The sequence below is a fragment of the Alligator mississippiensis genome, chromosome 3 (assembly GCF_030867095.1).
Source record: "Alligator mississippiensis isolate rAllMis1 chromosome 3, rAllMis1, whole genome shotgun sequence".
Lineage (NCBI taxonomy): Eukaryota > Metazoa > Chordata > Crocodylia > Alligatoridae > Alligator > Alligator mississippiensis.
In genome coordinates this window covers 234,001,918-234,023,994 of record NC_081826.1, presented here as the reverse complement: position 1 = coordinate 234,023,994, position 22,077 = coordinate 234,001,918, and the positions used below count along the sequence as shown (strand labels likewise).

At 37.8% G+C, this 22,077-nt stretch overlaps 1 protein-coding gene across 17 annotated transcripts in view; it reads left to right on the top strand.

Annotated features, from left to right (window-relative positions):
- Window positions 1–20,877, top strand: part of PPIP5K2 (diphosphoinositol pentakisphosphate kinase 2) — a 91,815-nt gene extending 70,938 nt beyond the window's left edge. For 6 of the 17 annotated variants that reach the window (XM_019484003.2, XM_059724966.1, XM_059724964.1 and 3 more), the window contains 7 exons: window positions 3,188–3,361; window positions 4,627–4,696; window positions 6,726–6,845; window positions 7,812–7,874; window positions 11,917–12,063; window positions 12,738–12,866; window positions 19,060–20,877. In XM_019484003.2, the coding sequence (XP_019339548.1) occupies window positions 3,188–3,361; window positions 4,627–4,696; window positions 6,726–6,845; window positions 7,812–7,874; window positions 11,917–12,063; window positions 12,738–12,866; window positions 19,060–19,166 (810 nt within the window). In that variant the 3' untranslated portion in view covers window positions 19,167–20,877. The other 11 variants (XM_059724970.1, XM_059724967.1, XM_059724971.1 and 8 more) reach the window with 8 other exon arrangements.
- Window positions 20,878–22,077: the final 1,200 nt, after the last annotated feature.

Below are 22,077 nucleotides of genomic sequence, written 5' to 3'. Positions count from 1 at the left end.
CTGCACAGCTGCCAACACAGAGGGGCACCTACAGTTGGGGATCAGGAAGCTCCTTGCTCCCTGACTGTACTTCCCTGTTGCCCTCTTCCCCTTCCTGCCCCCACAAACATGGAAGCAGTAGCTGGGAAGCTAGGAGCTCCTTATTCTCCAGGTGACATTCTGCAGGTGACTGGGAATGTAAAGGGTGTGCACCTGGGGCTCCCAGCTGCATGTCTGCTTTTTAAAGGTCTGGAGTGCCATGAGCCCAGCATCAGGGAGCCCTTCCTTGATGTTAGGCTTATAGTGTCCTGGACCTTTAAAAAAAGGGAATGCAGCTCCACACCCCAGCTGAATGTCTGTCTGCTTTTTTTTACATTCCTGAATGCCAAAAACCCAAAATCAGGGAGCGGCTCCCCAATGTCAGGCTAATGGTGCAGCTGGAAATGGAGGACCTCCCCCATCCCCTGGTGCACATGCCAGATGCCTCTTTAAACAGTGTGCTGGTTTAAAGAGGTGTCTAACCTGTGCAGTGAGAAATGGGGAAGGATCCCCCTCTCCCAGCTGCACTTCTGTGTTTAAAGAGCTACCTGGTGCCACCAGCCAGGGGTGAGAGCTTTTCCATCCCACACTGCTTATGTCGGGTACCTCTCTGAAGTAGTATGTGCAGCTGGGAGGTGAGAAACTTCTCCATCCCCAGCTGTATGCCTGGCATCTTCCAGGTATATACCTGAGTTAAGGCCCTTGAGCTGCCCCAGCCTACTCCCACCAATTGGACAGGGGCTGGCTTTATTCTGGACTCCACAGCTGCCCCATGCTAACCCCCAACATTCAAGTGAGTGTTGAGATTTAGCACCAGACAGCCCTGGTACCGGTTCAGACCCAGGCTTTCCCATGTCCAATCCTCAGAGTATTGGACTTATGCCAGGGGTCTAAAAATAATATTTTCAGCTGCATTTGTTTTCATATAAAGCAAGTGACTCCCAGCGGCACAGCAGTTGAAGGTAAGAGAACAAATGGGCAGCATGCTTTGAGGCGAGGTGGGACTATGTGTTTCTCAGTCTTTATATAAATACTGCAAGACCCTTATTGTCTTCAGTTACCTAGGCCAGTGGTTCTCTACCTCTTTTTGTACCAGGACCCATTTGTAAACATGGATGGCTAGTCCTGGCCCAGTGCCCCTCACTTCTGCCCCCAGCCCCCCTTAGTATGTGGGGCAGGAGGTGGGTGTGTGCGGAAGGGGGGCCCCAAGCAGCCCCTTGCAGGCTGGAACTTCCAGCCTGCAGGGGAAGAGCCATGGTTTCCCACATTTTCCTTTGGAAAGGAGAATCCATTTTAAAGTTTATTTGCAACTCATTCATATATTCTTGTGACCCACTTTTGGGTCACAACCCATGTATTGAGAAACGCTGACCTAGGCCATGACATCTATATCTAATTACTTCAACATCACTATGAGGTGGGTAAACCAACAATACACTGCTGATACTAGTTACGTGGTTGAACAGTAAAACGTTATCGGTGCTTATTGAACATCTGTGATAAATGACACAACCCCTTATTACTCCCTCATTCTCAGTTTTTTAAAAACAGTAAACTTCTAAGGCTATGCAGTGTGCCTTTTTATATCTGTCTTTGAAATGGGTTGCTTATGTAGATTGAATATATAATTACACAGATGTAATTACAAGCAACTCAGTGACTGAATACATGGGAGTAATATGTGTGGTTTTGTTTTCTAATGGTACATAAGATAAATAAAATAAGGGGGAGACAGTAGTTTTGAATATTTAGAAAATTCGCATTTCCTTTTTTCAAAGTATACCTTAATGTTCAAAATTGCTTTAATCTCAACAATTCTAAAAATTGTTTTCATTCTGATGGTGTATGCTCTTTTCCTGGAAAGGAGTTCACATTCAGTTTTGTAATATTTAATTAACCATTTTCTTTTTTTGGTAAATTTTCAGAAGTTGATTTCAAAAGGTATTTTTATATGAATTACTAAATTTTGAGTTTCCACAGGTAACAGAGTTAATTAGCACCTGTTCCAGCATCCAGATTTTAAGAACACGTTAAATTTTTACATCCTTTAGAAAAGAAGTTAATGTAAATAACTATCACTTATGAAATTTTAGATCTTTCCACTTTTATGTATCTGTTTGTGCACAGATTTATACAGCACACTGAAATCTTCAAACCAGTCTTTGGAAGATTTAGGAATGGTGGATTTTAAGGCTAAACAACTATAATATGATGTCATCTTAAACTACACTGCCTTGGACTTCACTTTCTGCTGTGGTTCATTCATTTAAGGGGACACTGCCAGATTGTTTAGGCTTAGCCTATATGTATATATTTATTTAATCCATATATATTTTTATTTAATCTATATAACTTCCAGTGAACATTGGATCTTTAATGAAACTTTTTAATCTGGATGATTTTTCCCTAACAGTATTCAACACGTACTTTAGCTGTGTTTACAAGCACACAATGACCAGAAATTAAGCTGACTAGTGTCAGCTTTCTTTGCTCTGAAAGTAAAATGAGAAAAACAAAACTTTAAATGGTGAAAATCAAACTTTATGTTGATAAAAATATGCACTGGTATTACTTTCTGGTGATATCAGCACAAGTAGAGGAATTTAGCATTTTTAGCCTGACATTGTCCCTTAAAATTTCTTACCTTTTCAACATCTGAAGTTCCTAAGTGTTTTAAGGTTGAGACATCTTTGCTGCAACCACTACTGTGATTGACTCTCCAGTGTAATTCCAAAATCTTTTGAAATTTCAAAATTAATGTAGTACAATGGGCAAGGGGAAATATCTATTAAATAACAAATAGGAAAGTTTAATATACTTAGATAAACTATTAAACAGTATATATAGAATAACAAATTTGTTCCATTTCCAATGCATTTTAAAGCTAGAGGAAAAGATTTATTTTGCATTGAAGAAATTTGTCTGCCAGAAATTTGGTAAAATTAATGGGTTAGAAGACCTAATTGATTATGTTCTTAAGAATAATTTGTCATGTTAGTCGCTCCTAATTACTGTTTAATAGTCTTAGTTGTATGTAAAAGGGTGCAAAAAAAATGGATTTTTGTTTGGGGTTTTTTTGGGGTTTTTTTTTTTTCTTTTCTGTTCATTTGGCTCTGTTGAATCTAACTTTGCATGCTTTGCTGTTTTTTGCCCCCTTTCTCACTTCCAGGAAGAGAGCCCCCTGAGTGTGTCTAGCCCAGAGGGTATTGGTACCTGGCTGCATTACACCAGTGGTGTGGGTACTGGGCGTCGAAGACGCAGATCAGGGGAACAAATCACTTCTTCCCCTGTCTCCCCTAAATCATTGGCTTTCACATCCAGTATTTTTGGCTCATGGCAACAGGTTTTTAAACTTTACTTCATTAAACATTATTATGCATTCCAAGCAACAACCAACTGTCTTTAAGGACATCTAATCCCTTATCATGGATTACGTTCAAAGTAAATTCTTCCACCTTTTAAAATGCTAGTTACTTCCAAGAATGTCTGGGGGGGGGAAAAAGCAAGTGCATGGTTTTTTTTCACTGAATGTGTTAGATATTTCCAGAATGAATTTGTTTCTTTTCATAGGGATTATAAACATTAACGCTGTAGAAAAGGCATAGCTTACTGCTGATTGAAACAGACTTTTGCTTTGGTTTAGTTGTCCTTTAAGACTTTAAAAACAGCATTGCTTAATTTGGTGGTAGGTGAATTTAAAACACTTTTCAGTAATGACAAACAATGCCATTAAAATAATTTATTTGGGGTTTGAGATTGCTGTTCAAAATTTGTTTTGCATATATCATATTTTCAGTGGCCTGGTATTAACTGTGCAGGAAACAAACTCTAGCACTCATTTTTCTTGCCTTCACTCCTGTATCTGGAGGTATCTAATTTAAAAAAAAATAAAAACAGTACTTCATCCATTACATTTTACAATATTTTGAAGTCTTATTCCCCCACCTCCCCAATATTGGGAAAAATAGGACAAATGATTCATATAAAATTATTATTAGTTCAAATATCAATGAAGGTCTAAAGCTTGCTTAATAATTCAAAATATTGTTTGCATATAGGATAATGGATGGTGTTCTGTTAATCATGCCCCTTTCTTTTCTAAGAGTTTCAGCAATTTCCATTTGGTTTTGGAAATTTAAGCAACTTGTGTATAGGAAAAAGTATATATACGTCAGTAAAAGCTGTGAACATCTGAAGGTTACACTAATAGAGCCCGTGCATGGATCAGTGACTGTATGGTGTCCTCAATAGCCTGTCTTTCCTTCCCTCCCCTTCCTTTTCCAATACAGGCGCAGTTTAGGAGAGTGCATTTGGTAAAATAAAATAAGTCTGTCTCAACTGTATATGTTCTCATCTTTGTCCTGGTCTGTCCTTTTTCATTCTGAATGCCTGCTTTGCACCCCCTCATTGCAAGGATCTCATATGTGAAATGGACTCCCTTCAGAAAGGGATATTGCATGATTTTTCATACTTTTTATGTATTTCTACTAACATATGTCATATGGCTTATTAACACTTGTCTGTCTGGAACAGGCTGCTGTATCAAGTTTAATGGACACTACATGTTGCTATTCTCTTTTTCCTTATTTTTCTATTTTCTATATCCAGGTCCTGTCGGAAACCAGTAGTAGCTTACGAACACCAAGAACTATTCTGGAACAAAAACAGAGTGGTCTAGGTATGTGCATACAATTGAAATTTTGTTTCATATACTTACTTTCCAGCATCTGTAGTTTAGCATGCAGTTATGCCATCTTGGAATTTTAAAAGCTTATTTTCATAAATACAGAAGCAAATAGTTGTATTTTTAATGTAATGATACCTGGTAAATCATTGAGACTGTATGAACCCACTGAGTTTGGTAATATTTTGGTAACAATTTATTTTATGAAAACTCTATCTTTTATGAAAAAAGAACAAAACAGGTGAGACTTCACACTGACACTTTACTCTGACCTAGTACTCCTCTCAGTTTTATTTTGAAGTAACTTGTAGTTCATGACCTTGATTCCAAAAAATTCTGTAGAGATGTTAAGTGCCCATAGTATAGAACCTGGTAAAACTCTCAAGATGCAATGTGTGTTCCCTGCTATGGGCAATAGAGACAAATTGAAGATAATTCTCCTGGATTCTTTCAGTGTACAAATTTAATCATTGTAACTGTGTGGTTTATTATAACATACTGTTAAATTACTTTAATTCAAGTAATATTTTCCTGCCATTGCTATGGAACAGACATTATTTTGTTTGATATGCATTACATATATTAAATCTTGTAGTGTTATAAGTTAATGTTGTGTATATTTATATAAATGCAAACAATTATCTGTTTTGTGAAATAACTTGGTGCACATTAAACAGCACACACACACGTTCAGTGCATTGAATTATAAGACCTACTATCTCTCCATTTTAAGAAACTGCTCTCTTTTGTATTTCTGTCTCTGTGATTCTCTTGCATCTTATTTTCATAGTAAAATGCATACATCAGGTGGTCTTGATTACTGAAGTAAATTTTTCCAACATGGTGGCTAAAATTAAATTTTCTTTTCTTTTTCAATGTGACACAATATGGTTTGTTGAAACTGATATATTGTGTGCATAGCTCAAGGTATTCTGTTTTGGTGTTAAAGGCTTTTGCCACAGACCAGGCACCAAATTTATATTGGCTGTGGTCGGTCACATGTGCTAGTAATGCTCGCTGACTTAGGGCTACTGTAACTTGTGAAGGAAATGAGTTACTTAATGAAATGACTCTCTTAAATCTACCGCTATGCATAGAAAAACATTGGTAAGTCAGAACTAGGCCTCCAAGTAATAGCATTTCCTTCACAGAGGAGTAATAGTAGTAGTAGTAGTAGAGGTTAAAGAAAGTTAAAATTTTAAATAGCAGTTTTCCCGTTTTATTCATTGAGGTGAGATTTTTATTATGGTGGGTAATAAAAATCAAATATTTTTCATGTTTTTGTACTTAATTATGCTTTTTTTTTCCAGACAATTTGTTATAAGTCCCTTTTTAATGACAAGATAATTTTTGATTTGGTAACAGAAGTATACATACACTACTAATACAAAGATGTATCTCGAGGAAAGAAGTGAAGCTAAACTTAGCTAAATTTTTATTTCCAAGTTTAGAATTTGCTGTGACAATAGCTAAAGTACTGATGCCTGTATGTCAGCTTTGGTTATCTTGTTTCACGTCAGTTCGTGAGTGATGGGAAGTAGAAGTTTTCTATGTTAAGTCTAAGGAAATGTATGTGTGTGTAAAGTTGTCACCTGCTGTCTTAGAGATTTAATTTCAATAACGGCAATAATCATATTCGCCAGATTTTGTTTCAGATCTGCAGGGTCTACAACCCGTAACTTTTGTGTCTTCTTTGTTTGTTTGTTATTTTTTGTTTATATTGATGCTAATTAGTAATTTTTCTTTACCAAAACTGACAACAGGAAATGAAGTCCCTTTGTTAAAGTCCGGTCCTCTGTTTGCACATGTAGCAGAGGGTACTATGACATGTGTAGAAGCAAAGTAAATTATGATAGTTACAGCCTACAAGTCTGACATTACAAGCATATTGTGAACCTGTCCAAGGCACTGCCAAAGGCTGCCTTTTGTGTGGTAAGAGCCATGTGCTTGCATGCTGCATGCATCCCCAATGTGAATGGAAGAACACCTGGTTGTTGTATGTATTTTCTCTAACTCCCATCAGGGTCTCACTGTGCGGGCCTGTTTAGCACCTCAGTGCTCGGGGGTTCTTCAAGCGCACCTAACCTACAGGATTATGCTCGTACTCATCGTAAAAAGCTGACTTCTTCTGGCTTCGTAGATGGTATGTGCACACTCTCGCACATGCACGCACAAACCCATGTGCACACATTAAACCTCTAAAGACAAGCCTTAGGCTGCTGATTTAATGGAATCCTAGAATCCTTTGCCTTAGTATTTAGTTGTATGAATTTCTGTTGCTGTCTCCTTGCCTGTAATTCAATTAAAAAAAATTTTTTTTGGTTCAGTTCAATGGCACTGTAAATCCTTGTTCGCGTCTTTCATGATATGCTCATCGTTTTATTTTCACAAGTTCACATATGTATAACAGACATTGAGATATTTCAGGATATGCATATATTAAAGAGAAATTAAAAACAAAAAATTCAGTTGGAAATGCTCTTTAATCATTAAACCTGATATCTAGTAATTCTTTGACCTTGAACTGAAATGTATTGCATGGAGCATTTACAAGGAACCAATGAAAATTGCACTTCATTTTAAAAATACTGAGGGTGAAAATTTTAGGATTCCTCACTCTTATTGGCCAGAAGAATAGTAGGTTACAGGTTTTCGATAATCTGGGTGGAGTTCAGATTTTCACAGCAGACTTCAGAATATACAGGTGTGATGTGTTAGTTTATACTGTTTACCCTGTTAACACTGAGGTCAAGCAGTATTAATAGGGTTTGGTTTTGTTTTTTCACCTTCCCAGCGCCCCCAAAAATCACTCTTCTCAGTGTCTGATTCTAACTAGATATAACTTTGTATGCCGCAATCACTAGCTCATCCTGCTTTTTTTCCATGTACTTCATTAAACATCTTGCAGTTATCGACAACCAAGCCTTTTCTCCTTTTTAACCTATATTTGACCTATGGTCCTTTCTCCCTAGTCCCTTTTGCATGCCATTCACTTCTAACCTTCTCATCGTGGGTTTTTTGGGGGTTTTTTTCCTTTCTTTCCTTTTTTGAAATGTCCTTCTTTTGGTAGCTGTTATAAATTTCAGGTACCTGTTTTTCTCTTTCTCAGAAACCACACGCGGTTCTGCTGTTAAAAGATTTTCTATCTCATTTGCTCGACACCCAACCAATGGTACGTTTTGCTTTTGTTTTAAAAAAGAAATACTCCCTTGCTTCATCCCTTATTCCTATTTTTATTTTGAACACGGTTGCACACTATTGTCCAACCATCTGTCTTTGCAGACTTCAAAGAAGTGTAGTGCCAAATATAATCAGTAGATATGCTGATAGTCTCAAATCCCGTCTTTGCTATTCACTTTATATAACCATAATTTCAAAATTCACTTATCAGAAAATCTTTTGAAAAATGGAAATATTGCTTTTAATCACAATATCCATTACAAATTACACTTGCTTCCCAATTTCTCAAGTAATCCGGTCCTGTATAGTATGTGAATAAATACTGAGGCTTTTCTGGTCTTAAATTTCTCAGTACCTTAACATTCTTCTTCTTCCTCTTCCTCTGATTTGAGATCGGAGGCTTCTGTTTCTAGAGTAAATCATGGTAATTGACAGCAAGAGGTTGCAGCCATCTTCTTGAAGTGACTCTAGATTAAAAAGTAAAAGAAAAGTGAGAGCTTTTTGGATCCATTTCTGTTAATCTGCAAAATGATTGAAAAAAATGCCACTTAACCTTTCTAGGCTTATTGAGTCTCTCTGTTCATCTAATAATCACAGTATGAGAGTTGCTTACCTCTTGCATTGACCTCTTGAACTTCAGGGATGAGAATTTTAACTCATCCCAAGAATAGCATATTTTAATGATGTCTATTTTAACCCATGAAAAGTTGAAGATAGAGGTATATTTTTCTCTCCATCTGTGAGATATTTTGGGCATACCTTTCTACCTCAATAAATTGGTCCTATAACTACCCTGTTCACTGAAATTAGGCTCAAGTCTTCAGCATTTACTAAATCTTAATTTAGTTTTTCAAGATTTCTTAGGATTCCAAAACTGTGCAACCAGTACAGTGACAGGCTAATAAGGTCTTATGGAAATGAAGTGAAAGCAGCCATTGTGCTTTTAGACTACAGAAGTCTTGTTACTTAAAGCCTAGGTAAGAACAAAATATGTGATTCTCAATTTGTTTTCCTTCTGAAGAATTAAATCATGAGCTATACTTTAACCGTTGTATCAACTAGGAGTATTTAGTAAAGTTCAGCACTATAGTTGCCTCCTGACACACATTAATGGTTTAGTACTAGACTGGAAGGTTTGCCTTTAAGCCTGTAATTTATACAAATTAAAATGCAGAGATTAATATTCTCTTGAAAACAAAAAAAAATAGGCATTACTCTTTATAAAATAAATCACAGTCTAAACAACATAGCAAGTGCTTAATTTAAAACTCAGTTGTAGCAAAAGAGGTGAAAGTGGAAAAGATGAGCGCTAGGTTTGAGACAGCATCTGTTTACCATAGCTTTAAATACTTCTTTATTATGCTCTGTTCCCTTTGGAACTCTTATCGTGGCTGGGTAGGTTTTCATTAAAAAATAAAATAAAAAAGTAAATAAAATCAATTTAATGCACACCTTAAGATAGCTGTGATTAATACAAGCGCTTTTCCACACATCTTTCACAAATTAATGCATGCTGTATGTGCATCTATGAAGTTTAAATTTATTCCAGGTTTCCAAGTTTCTTTACCAACTATATTGATGTTGTCTTGTCTGTCCTCTGGACTGTCATTTGATTCTCCTTCTCACTCTTTATTTCCATAACTTTGTGATGTTGCAACTTCTAACCCATTTCGCAGACTTGCCCCCACCCTTTCATTTTTAGTTCAAGGAACATGATGAAGTATCTTCTCACAGTGCTTTATTTTCTGGGCCTCTATGCAGAACATCCACACCTCTTTAGGTGCTGGTCCACTTCCTCTGTGGAATTTCTAAGCTCCAGTGGTATGTCTCTATAGTCTTTTAAATGTAAGACAGCAGGGTGGCTTTCTAAATTGTTGTGTTAACCCTTTCATTGTCTTGCATTCTGAAAGGGGGCTATTGCTTACTAAGAGTGAATGCACCAAAAACTTAAGGGAAGTTAACGTTTGCAGAAAATTACATTATTTAAAGAGGTACTGACAGATTTTTTAGTAAAAAAAAAAAAAAAAAGTCTCTTTTTTTAATATAGCTTCCTAAAAAGTTACAGTTGCATATAGGTTTTCTTGCCAGATAGACTAAGAAACCATTGCTGTTAAAATTATTATTTTACTGCATTGTCTTAGCTCATGGAATCTATTTACAGTTTCTCTTTTTTTGACAATTTTGCTATCAAGCAAGACTAGTTTGGGGTTTTTTTCATAGTGTGCATAGCAGGAATTTTTTTTAAGTGAACATAAATAGTTAATTATTCCTAACAACAACAATAATGTTTTAATTTCTTTGGGAGATCTTTTCTTACCATGCTATAGAATTAATAATAGGTCTCTATAATGTAGGTATAGACACTAATGTCATCCACCAAACTGTTAGATTGAAATGAAAATGTTTCTTAAAGCAATTTTTTTTTCAAAAAGTAGTAATATTTCTGTCAGGCTAATCTGAAAAGTCTTATGAAAGTTTACTGTAATGCAAAGAAAGGGTTTACACTTTGCATGTATGCTTTTTTATTTATTTATTTATTTATTTATTTTTAAAGAATCTTAACATTTATGCCAAATATTTATTTTAGTGCTTACACTGAAGCTTAACTGCTATCCTAATAAAAAGGTATACACACAGGTATGCAGTGGTTTCTTTTGCACATGAAAACTGAGCTTCCATGAAATGCAACTTTATAGCTGTTGTATAAGTGGAGCTGATTAAGTAAATTTCAGCTATTTAGATTGGATCTCATTAGCAGGATTGGATCTCGCATTAATCCAAGAGTGGTCGGGGTGGGTCCAAATATGAATTCAGAAGTTCTTGTGTTAAATTACCTAGAATTATTATTTTATGTAAACTACTAAATGAAGACAAGCTGGGTATCAGAGGTGTGTAAATGCTTAGTAATATTTTTGAAGAAAGGAAGTTTACACTATATTGATGTCTTTGAAAAATGTACCTTGAACTGAAACTTTAAACATTCTTTCATTAAGTATTGTCTTTTCATTTAAATAGACATCTTGGAAGAAATGTAGCAATTTATAGCATTGAACTGCAAAATTATAATGTTGCAGCTGTATATGGAAATGCTAATGTGGACAAATTTTTCCCTTCAAAACGCTTTTTGGATGCAGGTTTTCATTGAGAGCTATCAAACTTGCATCTGTTTATAAAACTGCAGTATTAAGCATATGTGTGTGTTAAATGCTTCTTGTTTCATTGTAATACAAATATACATGGTTGGCTTATGAAATGTCAGTATGTTTGTACTAATGTTGGAATACAAAGTTGGATATCTCCCTCTACTTTTTATTTGGTTTAGATTAACTGTTAGCTTTGAAATTTCCAGTAATATGTGAATTGTGGGTTTTAAATGAATAAAGGTAGGTGTGAATCTGTGTTGTAAAATTAAGATAAACTCAAGGTACGTATTAATTGATTTTGCTGAACCTTCATTTGGTAAGTTAAGGCAGCAGTCTTGTGGCAAGAATACCCCAAGGGGATGGAGGTTGAATTCTGCAGGCTCCTTCCTCTTGGGCCTACCGATATTTTTAGCTGTTCTCTGGCAGTGTCCCAGTTAAAAAAAAAAAAAAAAAAAAAAAAAAGTCTACGTGACCTGGCTAGATTTCTACATCTGCTTGAATGAGTTCTTGTTTAGTGCTATGATTGGTGTGGGAATGAGTAAACAAAATATTGGCATTTCCATGTCTTTTTAATGGTTTACTTTGTCCTATTTAGTAATTTTCATGAAGTGTCATAGGATTAGAACAAAGATATCTCTTCATCTTGTGTAGCCTGATTTATCTGTACTTGAGTTTTGTAGAATGTTATATACAGTATCTTGAGCCTAGTATGTGCTGGAATTTGTTCCAACTCAATCTTACAGAACACTGATACCATGATTTCAAGAATATTGTATGTTTGCATGTGTTGATACTGGATAATTAATTTTATACCATGTCTCTTGCTTGTAAAAAATTGCACTCAAGTCTTATGCCTGGAAACCTCTTTTTATTTTTTTATTTTTTTTGCAGGTTTTGAACTCTATTCCATGGTGCCTTCCATCTGCCCTCTGGAAACCCTACACAACTCCCTTTCTTTAAAGCAGGTGGATGAATTTCTTGCCTCCGTTGCTGCTCCTTCAAGTGACAATCTACCAGACACATCCACTGCTCATAGTTGTAATTCAATTTTTATTACTTTAAACCGTTCAGCATTATTGTGCATAGTTGACAGAAGTCATTTGTAACAGGCCAAGGGTATAACTTACTAAGAATTTATTAATGATTTTTATATATATTTTTGGACTAGCCTCTTCCTTATGCGGACTTTCCATGTTTTAATGTGAACTTTAGTCAATAGAAAGATTTTTTTTTTCTGGTTTTGCACCTCCTGGAGAGGCTGCTTGTCTGAATGTTTTTGTCCTCATCCTCTTCCGACAGTTGCAGTCCACTTAGCTTCTAGCTGTGCCTCTTCATTCTGCGGTATACTCATATTGTAGACTTCTCAAACCAACTGGTGTGCCTAGCAGTATTTTGTGCCATGTCAGAAGTCAGTATTAGTACTTATGTTGCTAGACTTCTTCTGGTGAGACATCGGTCACTGATTCTTAACTTATTTTGGGCTCTGTGAAGCTCTTGCATTACTTTCATAGGTAGTTAGGGTAGATTTTCTTCATTATTTCCATATTTGAAATCTTGATACAAAAATCACTGGTTGGGTTACGGATTCTGTAATTATGGAATTCATAATATTGACAGATGTGTTGTTTCTTATTTACTATTGTTTTGTTAATGTACAAATACTGGACAGATGTATTGTTCACAATATAAAAGGGATGTTTGTCTTCTTTCAGCATCTCCAACATATACAAGTCCATTGTCAGGAAGAAGAATCTCTTTAAATACATACACGCCTGCAAAAATCCAGCCAACACCACTTACAAACTTGCCTGAAAAGCTAACAAAAGAAAAAACAACCTCATGTAAGTAACTTCTGTCACAGAGGCAGAGTAACTCATTTTCACTTAAACATTTTCCAGAATAGATAAGCTTGCCATTGGTGTGCTGAACAGTTTCACAAAGAATATTATGAAATAGAACCCCTATCCATGTAGGGGATGGTCACAAAAAGGGTAATTATGGTATTGTATAAATTACTTTTACAAATAATACGTCAGTACCAAAACCCTTCTGTTGCTCTTAGAAGTTTTTGAGACTATTGAATTGGCTAGAAAGTTCATGTACCTGACCTTAGCAAAAGAAATACATTTCTGAACAGTTTCAGAATACCTTTCCCCTGCTTCTGAGTTAGTGGAGCAAATGAAATATTTGTCTGCTTTGTCTGAAGGAGTTACTGAGGTAAAAGTGAATATATACAAACAGGAAATTTTACTGTGATGCTGTACCTCACAATCAGGTAGAATACAGACACTTTCTTAAAATTGTCTTAGCAATTATATACTTGCAATGTATATATGTAGTACACTGAATTAGCATCCCCGTGCTTCAAAATGGTAGCAGGGCACTTAATCTAAAGCTCATCGAATGACATTTTGAAGCATGGGGATGCTGATGCAGGAGATGTGGGAAGCTGCTGGAGTGCAGTAATTGCCACACTTCAGCAGACTTGATTAATTGATGCTGCTCCAATGCATTGGGTGATGTGCTGGAATTCCAGTGCGTCAGAGCAGCTTCCCTGGTCATGTATAGTTGGTCCTAGCTCTCCCTGTATCTCCACATCTACGTCTGTTCAGTAGCATTTAGCAAAAAGCTAAATAATTTTTAAAAAGGAAGTTTCTCTAAAAATCATTTGTAAAAGCAACACAATTTTTCCCATTGAAGCTTTTAATGCAGTGTCTAGAGCACAGACACTCAACCTTTTGGTTGTGCGAGTCAGATTGGACCCTGCATGCTAGGATCAGATCCCGTTCCCACATGCAGGCTTACGAGGTCCTGCACCACCTCTGTGCATTGGGGATCAGGCCTCATACTACCATGCATGCCTGACCTGACCTAGCACACAGAGCTATGGCTGCAGGTCTGGCTTGTGGGCTGGTGCCCTGCTGTAAAGCAGCTGATGGCATGGCAACCGCTCAAGACCCATAAACATATTAAATCATAGACTCATAGAAAATAAGGGTTGGAAGGGACCTTAGGAGGTCATCTAGTCCAACCCGCTGCTCAAACCAGGACCATCCCCAACTAAATCGTTCCAGCCTGGGCTTTGTCAAGCCAGACCTTAAAAACCCCCAAGGATAGAGATTCTACCACCAATCTGGGTAACTTGGTCCAGTGCTTCACCACCCTCCTAGTGAGAGAATCTTTCCTAATATCCAACCTAAATTTCCCTTGCTGCAACTTGAGATGACTGCTCCATATTCTGTCATCACTGAGAACAGTCTAGCTCCACGCTCTTGGGAACCACCCTTCAAGTAGTTGAAGATCTGCTATCAAATCCCCTCCGTCTTCTCTTCTCCAAACTAAATAAACCCAGTTTCCTTAGCCTCTCCTCATAAGTCATGTACCCCATCCCCCAAACCATTTTTGTTGCTCTCTGCTGTACTCCCTCCTACTTGTCTAAATACTTTCTATAGTGGGGGGCCCCAAAGCTGGACACAGTACTCCAGATGTGACCTCACCAATGCAGAATAGAATGGAATAATTACTTCCCTCTATATGCTGGCAATGCTACTACTAATTTAGCCCAGTATGCTGTTAGCCTTCTTGGCAACAAGGGCACGCTGCTGACTCATATCCATCTATTGTCTACTCTAACCCCCAAGTCGTTTTCTGCAGAGCTGCTGCTTAGCCAGTCAGTCCCCAGGTGTAGCAGTGCATGGGATTCTTCTGTTCTCAGTGCAGGACTTTGCATTTGTCCTTGTTGAACCGCATGAGATTTCTTTTGGCCCAATCCGATTTTTCTAGGTCACTCTGAATTCTAGCCCTGCCCTCCAGTGCGTCTACTACACCCCCCCAGTTTGGTGTCATCTTGCAATCCATCTCATCTTCCATATCACTAATGATGATATTGAACAAAACCAGCCCCAGGACTGACCCCTGGGGCACTCCACTCCATACTGGCTGCCAGCTGGACATTGAGCCGTTGATTACTACCCGTTGAGCCTAACAGTCCATTCATCCAACCCATACTTCCTCAGCTTGCTTACAAGAATGCTGTGAGAGACGGTATCAAAAACCTTGCTAAAGTCAAAGTATATTGTGTCCACTGCTTTCCCTGCATCCATAGAGCCACTTATCTCATCATAGAAGGCAATCAGTTTGGTCATGCCTGACTTGCCCTTGGTGAATTCATGCTGACTATTCCTAATCACTTTCTCTTCTAAGTGCTTGGAAATGGATTCTTTGAGGACCTACTCCATGATTTTTCACTGAGATGAGGCTGACTGGTCTGTAGTTTCCTGGATCTATGGTGCAATGGAGTCTGATCCTTGATCTGAAAAATTCTGCCTCCTGCCATGTCATGTGTGCATAGCAGGACACATGATTTTGGGATCAGGAGTCAGATCGTAATGGCATCATTACTACTTGCCATTCAGAGGGAGCCCAGGATTAAGGTCCCAAGCTCTCCCTGTATAGACGAGTTGAAAGCCAGAGCCTGCAGTCTGGCCCTGGGCCGAGGGATCATCTGTCCCACACCAGTCTTGGAATGGCTCCAGTGTGCTCCCAGGCTGGAACCAACAGTCAGTTGCTTGTCAGGTCCCAGGGCTTGGGATGGCACTGAAGTCTAGAACCAGCTCTGGTGCAGTCCTGGGCCTGGGCCAGACAATTAGCTGATTGTCTGTTACAGCTCCAGCACCGCTCAGGAGCCTAGGACTGCCTCCAGTTTGTTGCTGTTCTGCCACATGTTCAATTTAAGGTACGATGGAGACCAGCCACAAAAATATTCCGGAATGAGATGGGTAGTATTTTTGTCGCTGGTTTCCTGTTTTGTTATGCCATTAATTCCGCATGTTAATGTATACTATCTACAGTGTGATTAACCAGGTAATCGGATCTTAAGTATAACATCTGCCAGGCATAAAGTTGTCTTTGAGCCAGTTTATATTGTCCTCTTCTAGATATCTGAGCTATTTGAGGGATTTGTGAATGTAGTTGCATTCTTAGAAACCTTGCCAGGTTCAGGTGTTTGTATTAGAGCACCATTAATCTTGAAGCTTGTCTTAATATTATATGCCTTGTGCCTTTTCTCAAGTATCTCAGTCTGTCAGAGCTGAGCTTCATTATCCATAGTACCACACACCACAGCATCAGGCACCACAAACTGGATTGCATATTTTTCTTTCCCTTTCACTTCTCTACACAAAACATCCTATCAGCATTTAAGAAGTGTGATTACACTCATCCTATACCTTCTGAAGAGATCATAGCTGGCAAAGTTGAGTGCATCTGGTTTAACCACTAGTTTTCATTTCCTAAAAGAACATACTTTGCCATTCTCCAAGCTACTAATAGATATGGCTTATGATAGCTCTGTTGTCTTAGGAGTGTCCCCCTCCTTCTAGAGGGCTTATCAGCTTTAGTTTTTCACTTTGCACTACACATAGATTTAACAGGTAATATCGATTTAAATGGAATGTTTCTTTTTTTAACCGATTAAATCAGATGTACTCAATTTTTGGGGAAAGTTATATGAAATAAATACTTTGGTACAACTATCAAGTAAACCATTTCTGGATCTTGACTGTTTTCTCTGTCCCTCATAAAGTCCATGAGACCTGTTATAATATATTAGTTTGATCTCTTTAGTTGAACCATAAGTCTGATCTCAGGTTTTTTGCAAGTGAAGCCATTTTTCCTAATGATAAACTTAATGTAGTAGAGTTAGGCTTAGATTGTGGTGACATTTTACAAGCAAATTGTACAAAATACATTATGGTATGGATGCGTATCATACTGCTTTTTTAAAGACAGTGGTTCATTCTACCTTAAACATTTTTATAGTTGTCCATACAGACATTCTTGTGGTATCATTCTTTCCACAAGTCCTGGTCTATCGTAAAGAAAATGCAACCCTTCTCCCAATCCAGAATTGTATTTTTTTTTTCCTTTAGAACAGATTGAAATCCTTTCAAAATTCATCTTTCTTTAATTCTCTCCAGCCTTGACTCTTGTTCTCCTGTCTTCAAGAGAGCTATTTAAATAACTATCTGATTAGATGTTTGAATGATGTAGATACTCAGCCTTGGGGTGTTCAAGTTGTGACCATCTGAAAGAGTTTCCAACTTTGTCTGTCCAAGAGTTTTCAAGAGAAGTAGAATGATCTTCTCTTTATGTATTTATAAAAAAGACTGCTGCTAAACTTTGACTTACTGTATGTGCTCGATCCAAAACATTTTATCCCATTATAACAGGGGTGGGGAAACCCCTCCAATTCAAGTATAGGGGAGGGGCCAGGTGGCTTCTGCAGTTCCAGGTCCAGTCCTGACCTGGGGTTGGAGTTGGGGGCAGGTAGTTGCTGCAGCTCCTCTTGTCACTTGCCCTTTGCAACACCCCTCACCCGCCACCAGCAGTTGTCCTCCATGGCTTGGGCTCTGGCCTTGCTCTGGCTTGGGGCGCAGAGCACATGATCACTCCAGCTCTCACCCAGCCATGCAGCAGCAATGGCAGTGCAGGCAACTCTAGTCCTACATGGCAGAGCTAGGACTGGAACCACCATGTGCTCCATTCTCTGGGCAGGAGCCTGAACCAGAGCCATGGAGGGTAAACAGTGGGAGGCTAGTGGTCCAGAGGCAGCAGTGAACGTGGTGGAAGTGGTAGGGAGTAGGTACAGCAGGGTGGGCACTGCAGGGAGGGTCAGGGACTAGCAGGGGCTAGGCAAAGAGGAGACAAGTAGTAGGGGTGCAAGCGGCAGCGGACAAGGGGTAGAGGTCAAGCCACTTGATTCTCTCCTACCACCTGCCCTCCTGGAGCAGTGGTGGGGAATGAATTTAAGAGACCCTTCCAATAGTTAGATTCCATACAGGAAAAAATTATAACAAATTATAACTGGGGGGTGGTCAACTTAAATTTGAAGTTGTCTTGAATTTAAGTAAATGTGGTATCTCTTACAGAATTCCCTAGTGGAAGTGTCCTCAGACTTTTCTGTACTTATTTAACACCGTGGAATTGATTATTTTAGTTCCCATTGCCTCCCCCATAATATACCTTATTATTTTAGTAAACATAAGGTATCTTGTTTTTCAGGATGTTACCTTGTTTTTTTTTTTCTCACTACCTATTGCAGTCTGTTTTCTGTTTGTATCTGCATTCCTTAGATTTAAGGTATTTTTAAGTTTTCATTTTCTGTTCTCTAATTATTTGCAGACTATTTTTGCTTCTTGCTTGAAAGGAAGCTGAGTGTTTTAGCACTGAAACAGCTAAAACATCTCTGAAAATACTATATAAAACTCTTTATGAGGTCCAATATTTGAGCTTTAAGTTGAAATTTATTTACCACAAGGCCTGTAGAACAGTGCAAGCTGCTTTTCTCTTTGTCTGAACAGAATGTAATAAGTTAAGTCGTTTACATGTAATAAAAGGTTGAAAAAAATTGTCACATATTTACATTTTACTTTTTTTCTTCTTTTTAAAAAAGAAATACCAAATTTAAACTCTTACCTATCCTTTGTTTTGTACCAGAAAATTTTCTATAGCATATTCAAGTTATTTGGCTAAGTACATGCAAATCTATTTAAAAATGAACTGTTTAGAAGAAGAGCATGTGCAAATGGAAAAGCCCTTTTCTTTTACAAGTTCTCAAACTTGTAATCTTTTTCTTTACTGGCTTTGACCTCCAGATAACTCTGGAGAACTATCTGCTTTCAGTAGCTTTCAGATCAGTTGGGGTATTTCTGTTTTATAAAAATGTGACCCTTTGCTATTTGGCCAACTTTTCAGTAATTTTGGCAAGCCACATAAAGTTACTAGTGATGGGGAGTTTTTTTTTCTGTAATACAAAGTAGTGAATTTCAGTAGTGTGAATTTCTCACTATTAATGCAGGTGTAATTTTGATTCTCAACTTTTCAAAAGTAACTTATTTAACTTGAGTTATTTAATGACTATATTGGGATACTTCAGTTCCTTTTGCATCAGTGTTGATATCAGTTGCAACACCACACAAAACAAAGATCCATTTAATCAGGAGGGATTTTTTTTCCTTGTTTGCTTCTGTGTAGCTACCAGTGGGACCTCCAGTTGTGTGTCTAAAGTTAAAACATCTCATGAAGAAAGCCCCCATGATGATGCAAAACATGCTAGTGCAACCCTTCCTGAGAAGAAATGAAGCACGGCAGACAAAACTTCCTTTTAAAAATCTCCGTCAGTGTACATTCAGTGATAGAAAAGCTAATTTAATTGTGACCAGCTTTCAAAAGCCATTCATGTTACTGTCTGTGTCAGTGCACTTGCCTCTATGTAAATTAAAGACTCATAACTAGTGCACACTTTGTATATATTCAAGTAAAAAGTCTCTTCTCATTTTCTAAAATATTTATGGCAAAGAGATTTGCTCAGCAGTTGAACGAATTGCACACCTTTTAAGCTGCCTTTTCAGTGTCTTAGTTTACTGTATATGTGTATAAAGTATAAACAGACAAGAAGGTCCATCCCAGTGGTCTGTATTATAGTGGCTCTGTTAGAGTCACTGTAATGAAGAGTTGTCTATCATTCTGAACTCCTATTTTAAGGGGTTATAATCTAGCTGTGAACTTTTTTGTCTTGGGTTGAAATTTGACATACGTGATCTTGGCCAGGAGCAATTTTTATTTAAATACAATTCCAAAGAAATCACTTTGCCTGTTTGAGGTAAAACAGGTGCTTTTGGCATTTGAATGATTTTATATCATATATGCTGAAATAACTAGGAACAATGGGGTGAATGAAGTCGCTGTCTTTTCAGTTTGAATCTCCTTGCTGTGTTCTGTGTTTTACATCAGACCCGTAACATTCAAATATACTTTTTTCTTTTGTGGTTTAGTACGTGCCTATATATGAGTATATACCTGTATATCCTCTGACAGAAAAAAGAATCATTTTATCTATTTTCTTATCCTAAGAATTTTTGTTTACTAAAAAGATGGCTTTATTTGTCTTATCATAGGTTTGTAAAAAGTTACTAGCAAATTGCTGACACAAAAAAAATAAAAGAAAAAGCAGTTTTCTTTAAAAGGAAGTATGGTTACACACAGCCTGATTATTTACAGTTTCTAGGATAACTTGCTACCCCATCATTATGCGGTGGTTCTATTACCACTGTTTCAGACTAAGGAGAGAAACGACAATACTCCTGGAACTAAAAGTTTAACTTTAGAAAGTTACACTGAATACACTGGTTTTAGCATGTTCTGTTTTGTTCATATCACTTTCACTCTGTCAGCAGGACTCAAACTGTGGAGTTGGGCTCTATGAAGTAATCATCCAGGCTCAGCTAGTTTTCATTTCATATGTGGCATGAAGAATTTTTAAATATTCATAAATGTCCCAAATTAGTGCAGCATTTTGCCCATATGTTCAGATGGCTGAATTATTAATAATGGCTTTATAAACTGCATTAAAATTGATATTTTTCTACTTTAAATGGCAAGACATATTGTTTCAAAGAAATGTTTTTAAGGAAAAGAAAGCTCTTAACACTTACCAGCAATTTTGAATACATTGTGATCTTGCCACAAAGTCTGTACAGATTTAAGTGGGTCACAAGTGAAATGACTTCTAAAAATTGTTCTATTAAGTGCAGATTAAATGATACCAAAAACCTGAAGTGTTCAAAGTTGTATGCTCAAACCAGTTAATTTCTTGTATCATAAACATGTAATGTGGACCCTATATCTTGCACATAACAGAATGTATATGTTAATGTTTACTGTTTCTTTTTTTTTATTCTGTTAAAATGTAAGTGTGCATATCATTCCAGTCAACCAAAGCTCTGGTATAAAAAAAAAACAAAACAAAACAAAACTTGACGTGCTCCTAAATAAAAACAAGGTCAGTCGTAACTTTTTGGTGTCTTTGGGTCTCTCTTCTAGGAATATGATAGTATTTGACTGTCAGTAGCTTTACATAATTCTAATCCTATGTAAAAGCACTACACCAGTTAAACCAATAATGCATCTCTAAAAATAGAGTTTTGCAGTCCAAAGCAAGGCTTTTCAATGAGGATAAGAAAACAGGCAACACCTCTTTTTACCCCCTCCTCCAAACACGTGTGTTTCTGTAGTTCATTTCATGTGCACAGGCAGCTACATCAATGTAGAGCCCTGTTGATTTCTGTGAACATAGCCTTTGTGCCTATATATGAGTTGGGAGAGGAAGCCAGATGCCCTAGCATAGGCTTTGCTTCAAACCATGTACCTGTTGCTTAAAGAAAGAGCTGTACCAAAACCAGGTGACTTCAACCTGGCCACAATCCAAGCCCAGTGATGACATTGGCTTTCAGTACTGGCTGAAGCAGAGGAGCAGGTTGAGGGCTAGAGCCCCTGGGCAAGAATACAGAATCTTGTGAGTAAGCCAGGTCTGATGCCACTGTGAATGCATTTCTGTTCCCTTGCCTATGTATATATGTGCATAAATTATGGAATGGCTGCAACCTCTCTATTCCCCCTTATTGTCCATAGCAGTGTTAAAGAACTTGAACTGTCCCATGCTTCTCCTGAGCTTCAAAACCTATTTTATAAGGAAATATTCTTCACTTGATCAGTTCAGTTCTTAATATTAACTATTTAGTTGGATATTCCTTAGAAGAAAAGGCTGGAGAAGAAGACATCTATTGTCTATAATAGGGGTTCTTAATCCCTGGGATGCAAATCAACTGCCAGTCCACAACACGGTTGGCTGCTGGACCGGAAGTGGCCGTGGACCAGCAAACCACGGCCCCCCCAAAGCTGGGCAGAGAGGCCATGGCTCCTTCTGCGGGGGGTATCTTTACCTGTCTGCTAGCCAGAAATTCTGGCCATGATTGGCTGTGATTGCTGGGCCGAGGCTTGCCAGGTTGTGGCATAAAAACTTTTGGAACCCCTGGACTATACTGTTGAACAGGGTGAGGTGCTTTTGTCAACCATTAGAAATAGAGGACCTTCACACACTGCCCTCCCTGCAGTGACTTGATGTCTCTAGTTGACAGGCTCAGCAGATGTCTCTTTTGCCTCAGGAAAGAGGGCATCCCTGACAAAAAGCTCCGTTTCTTGCTGCTGCTCTTC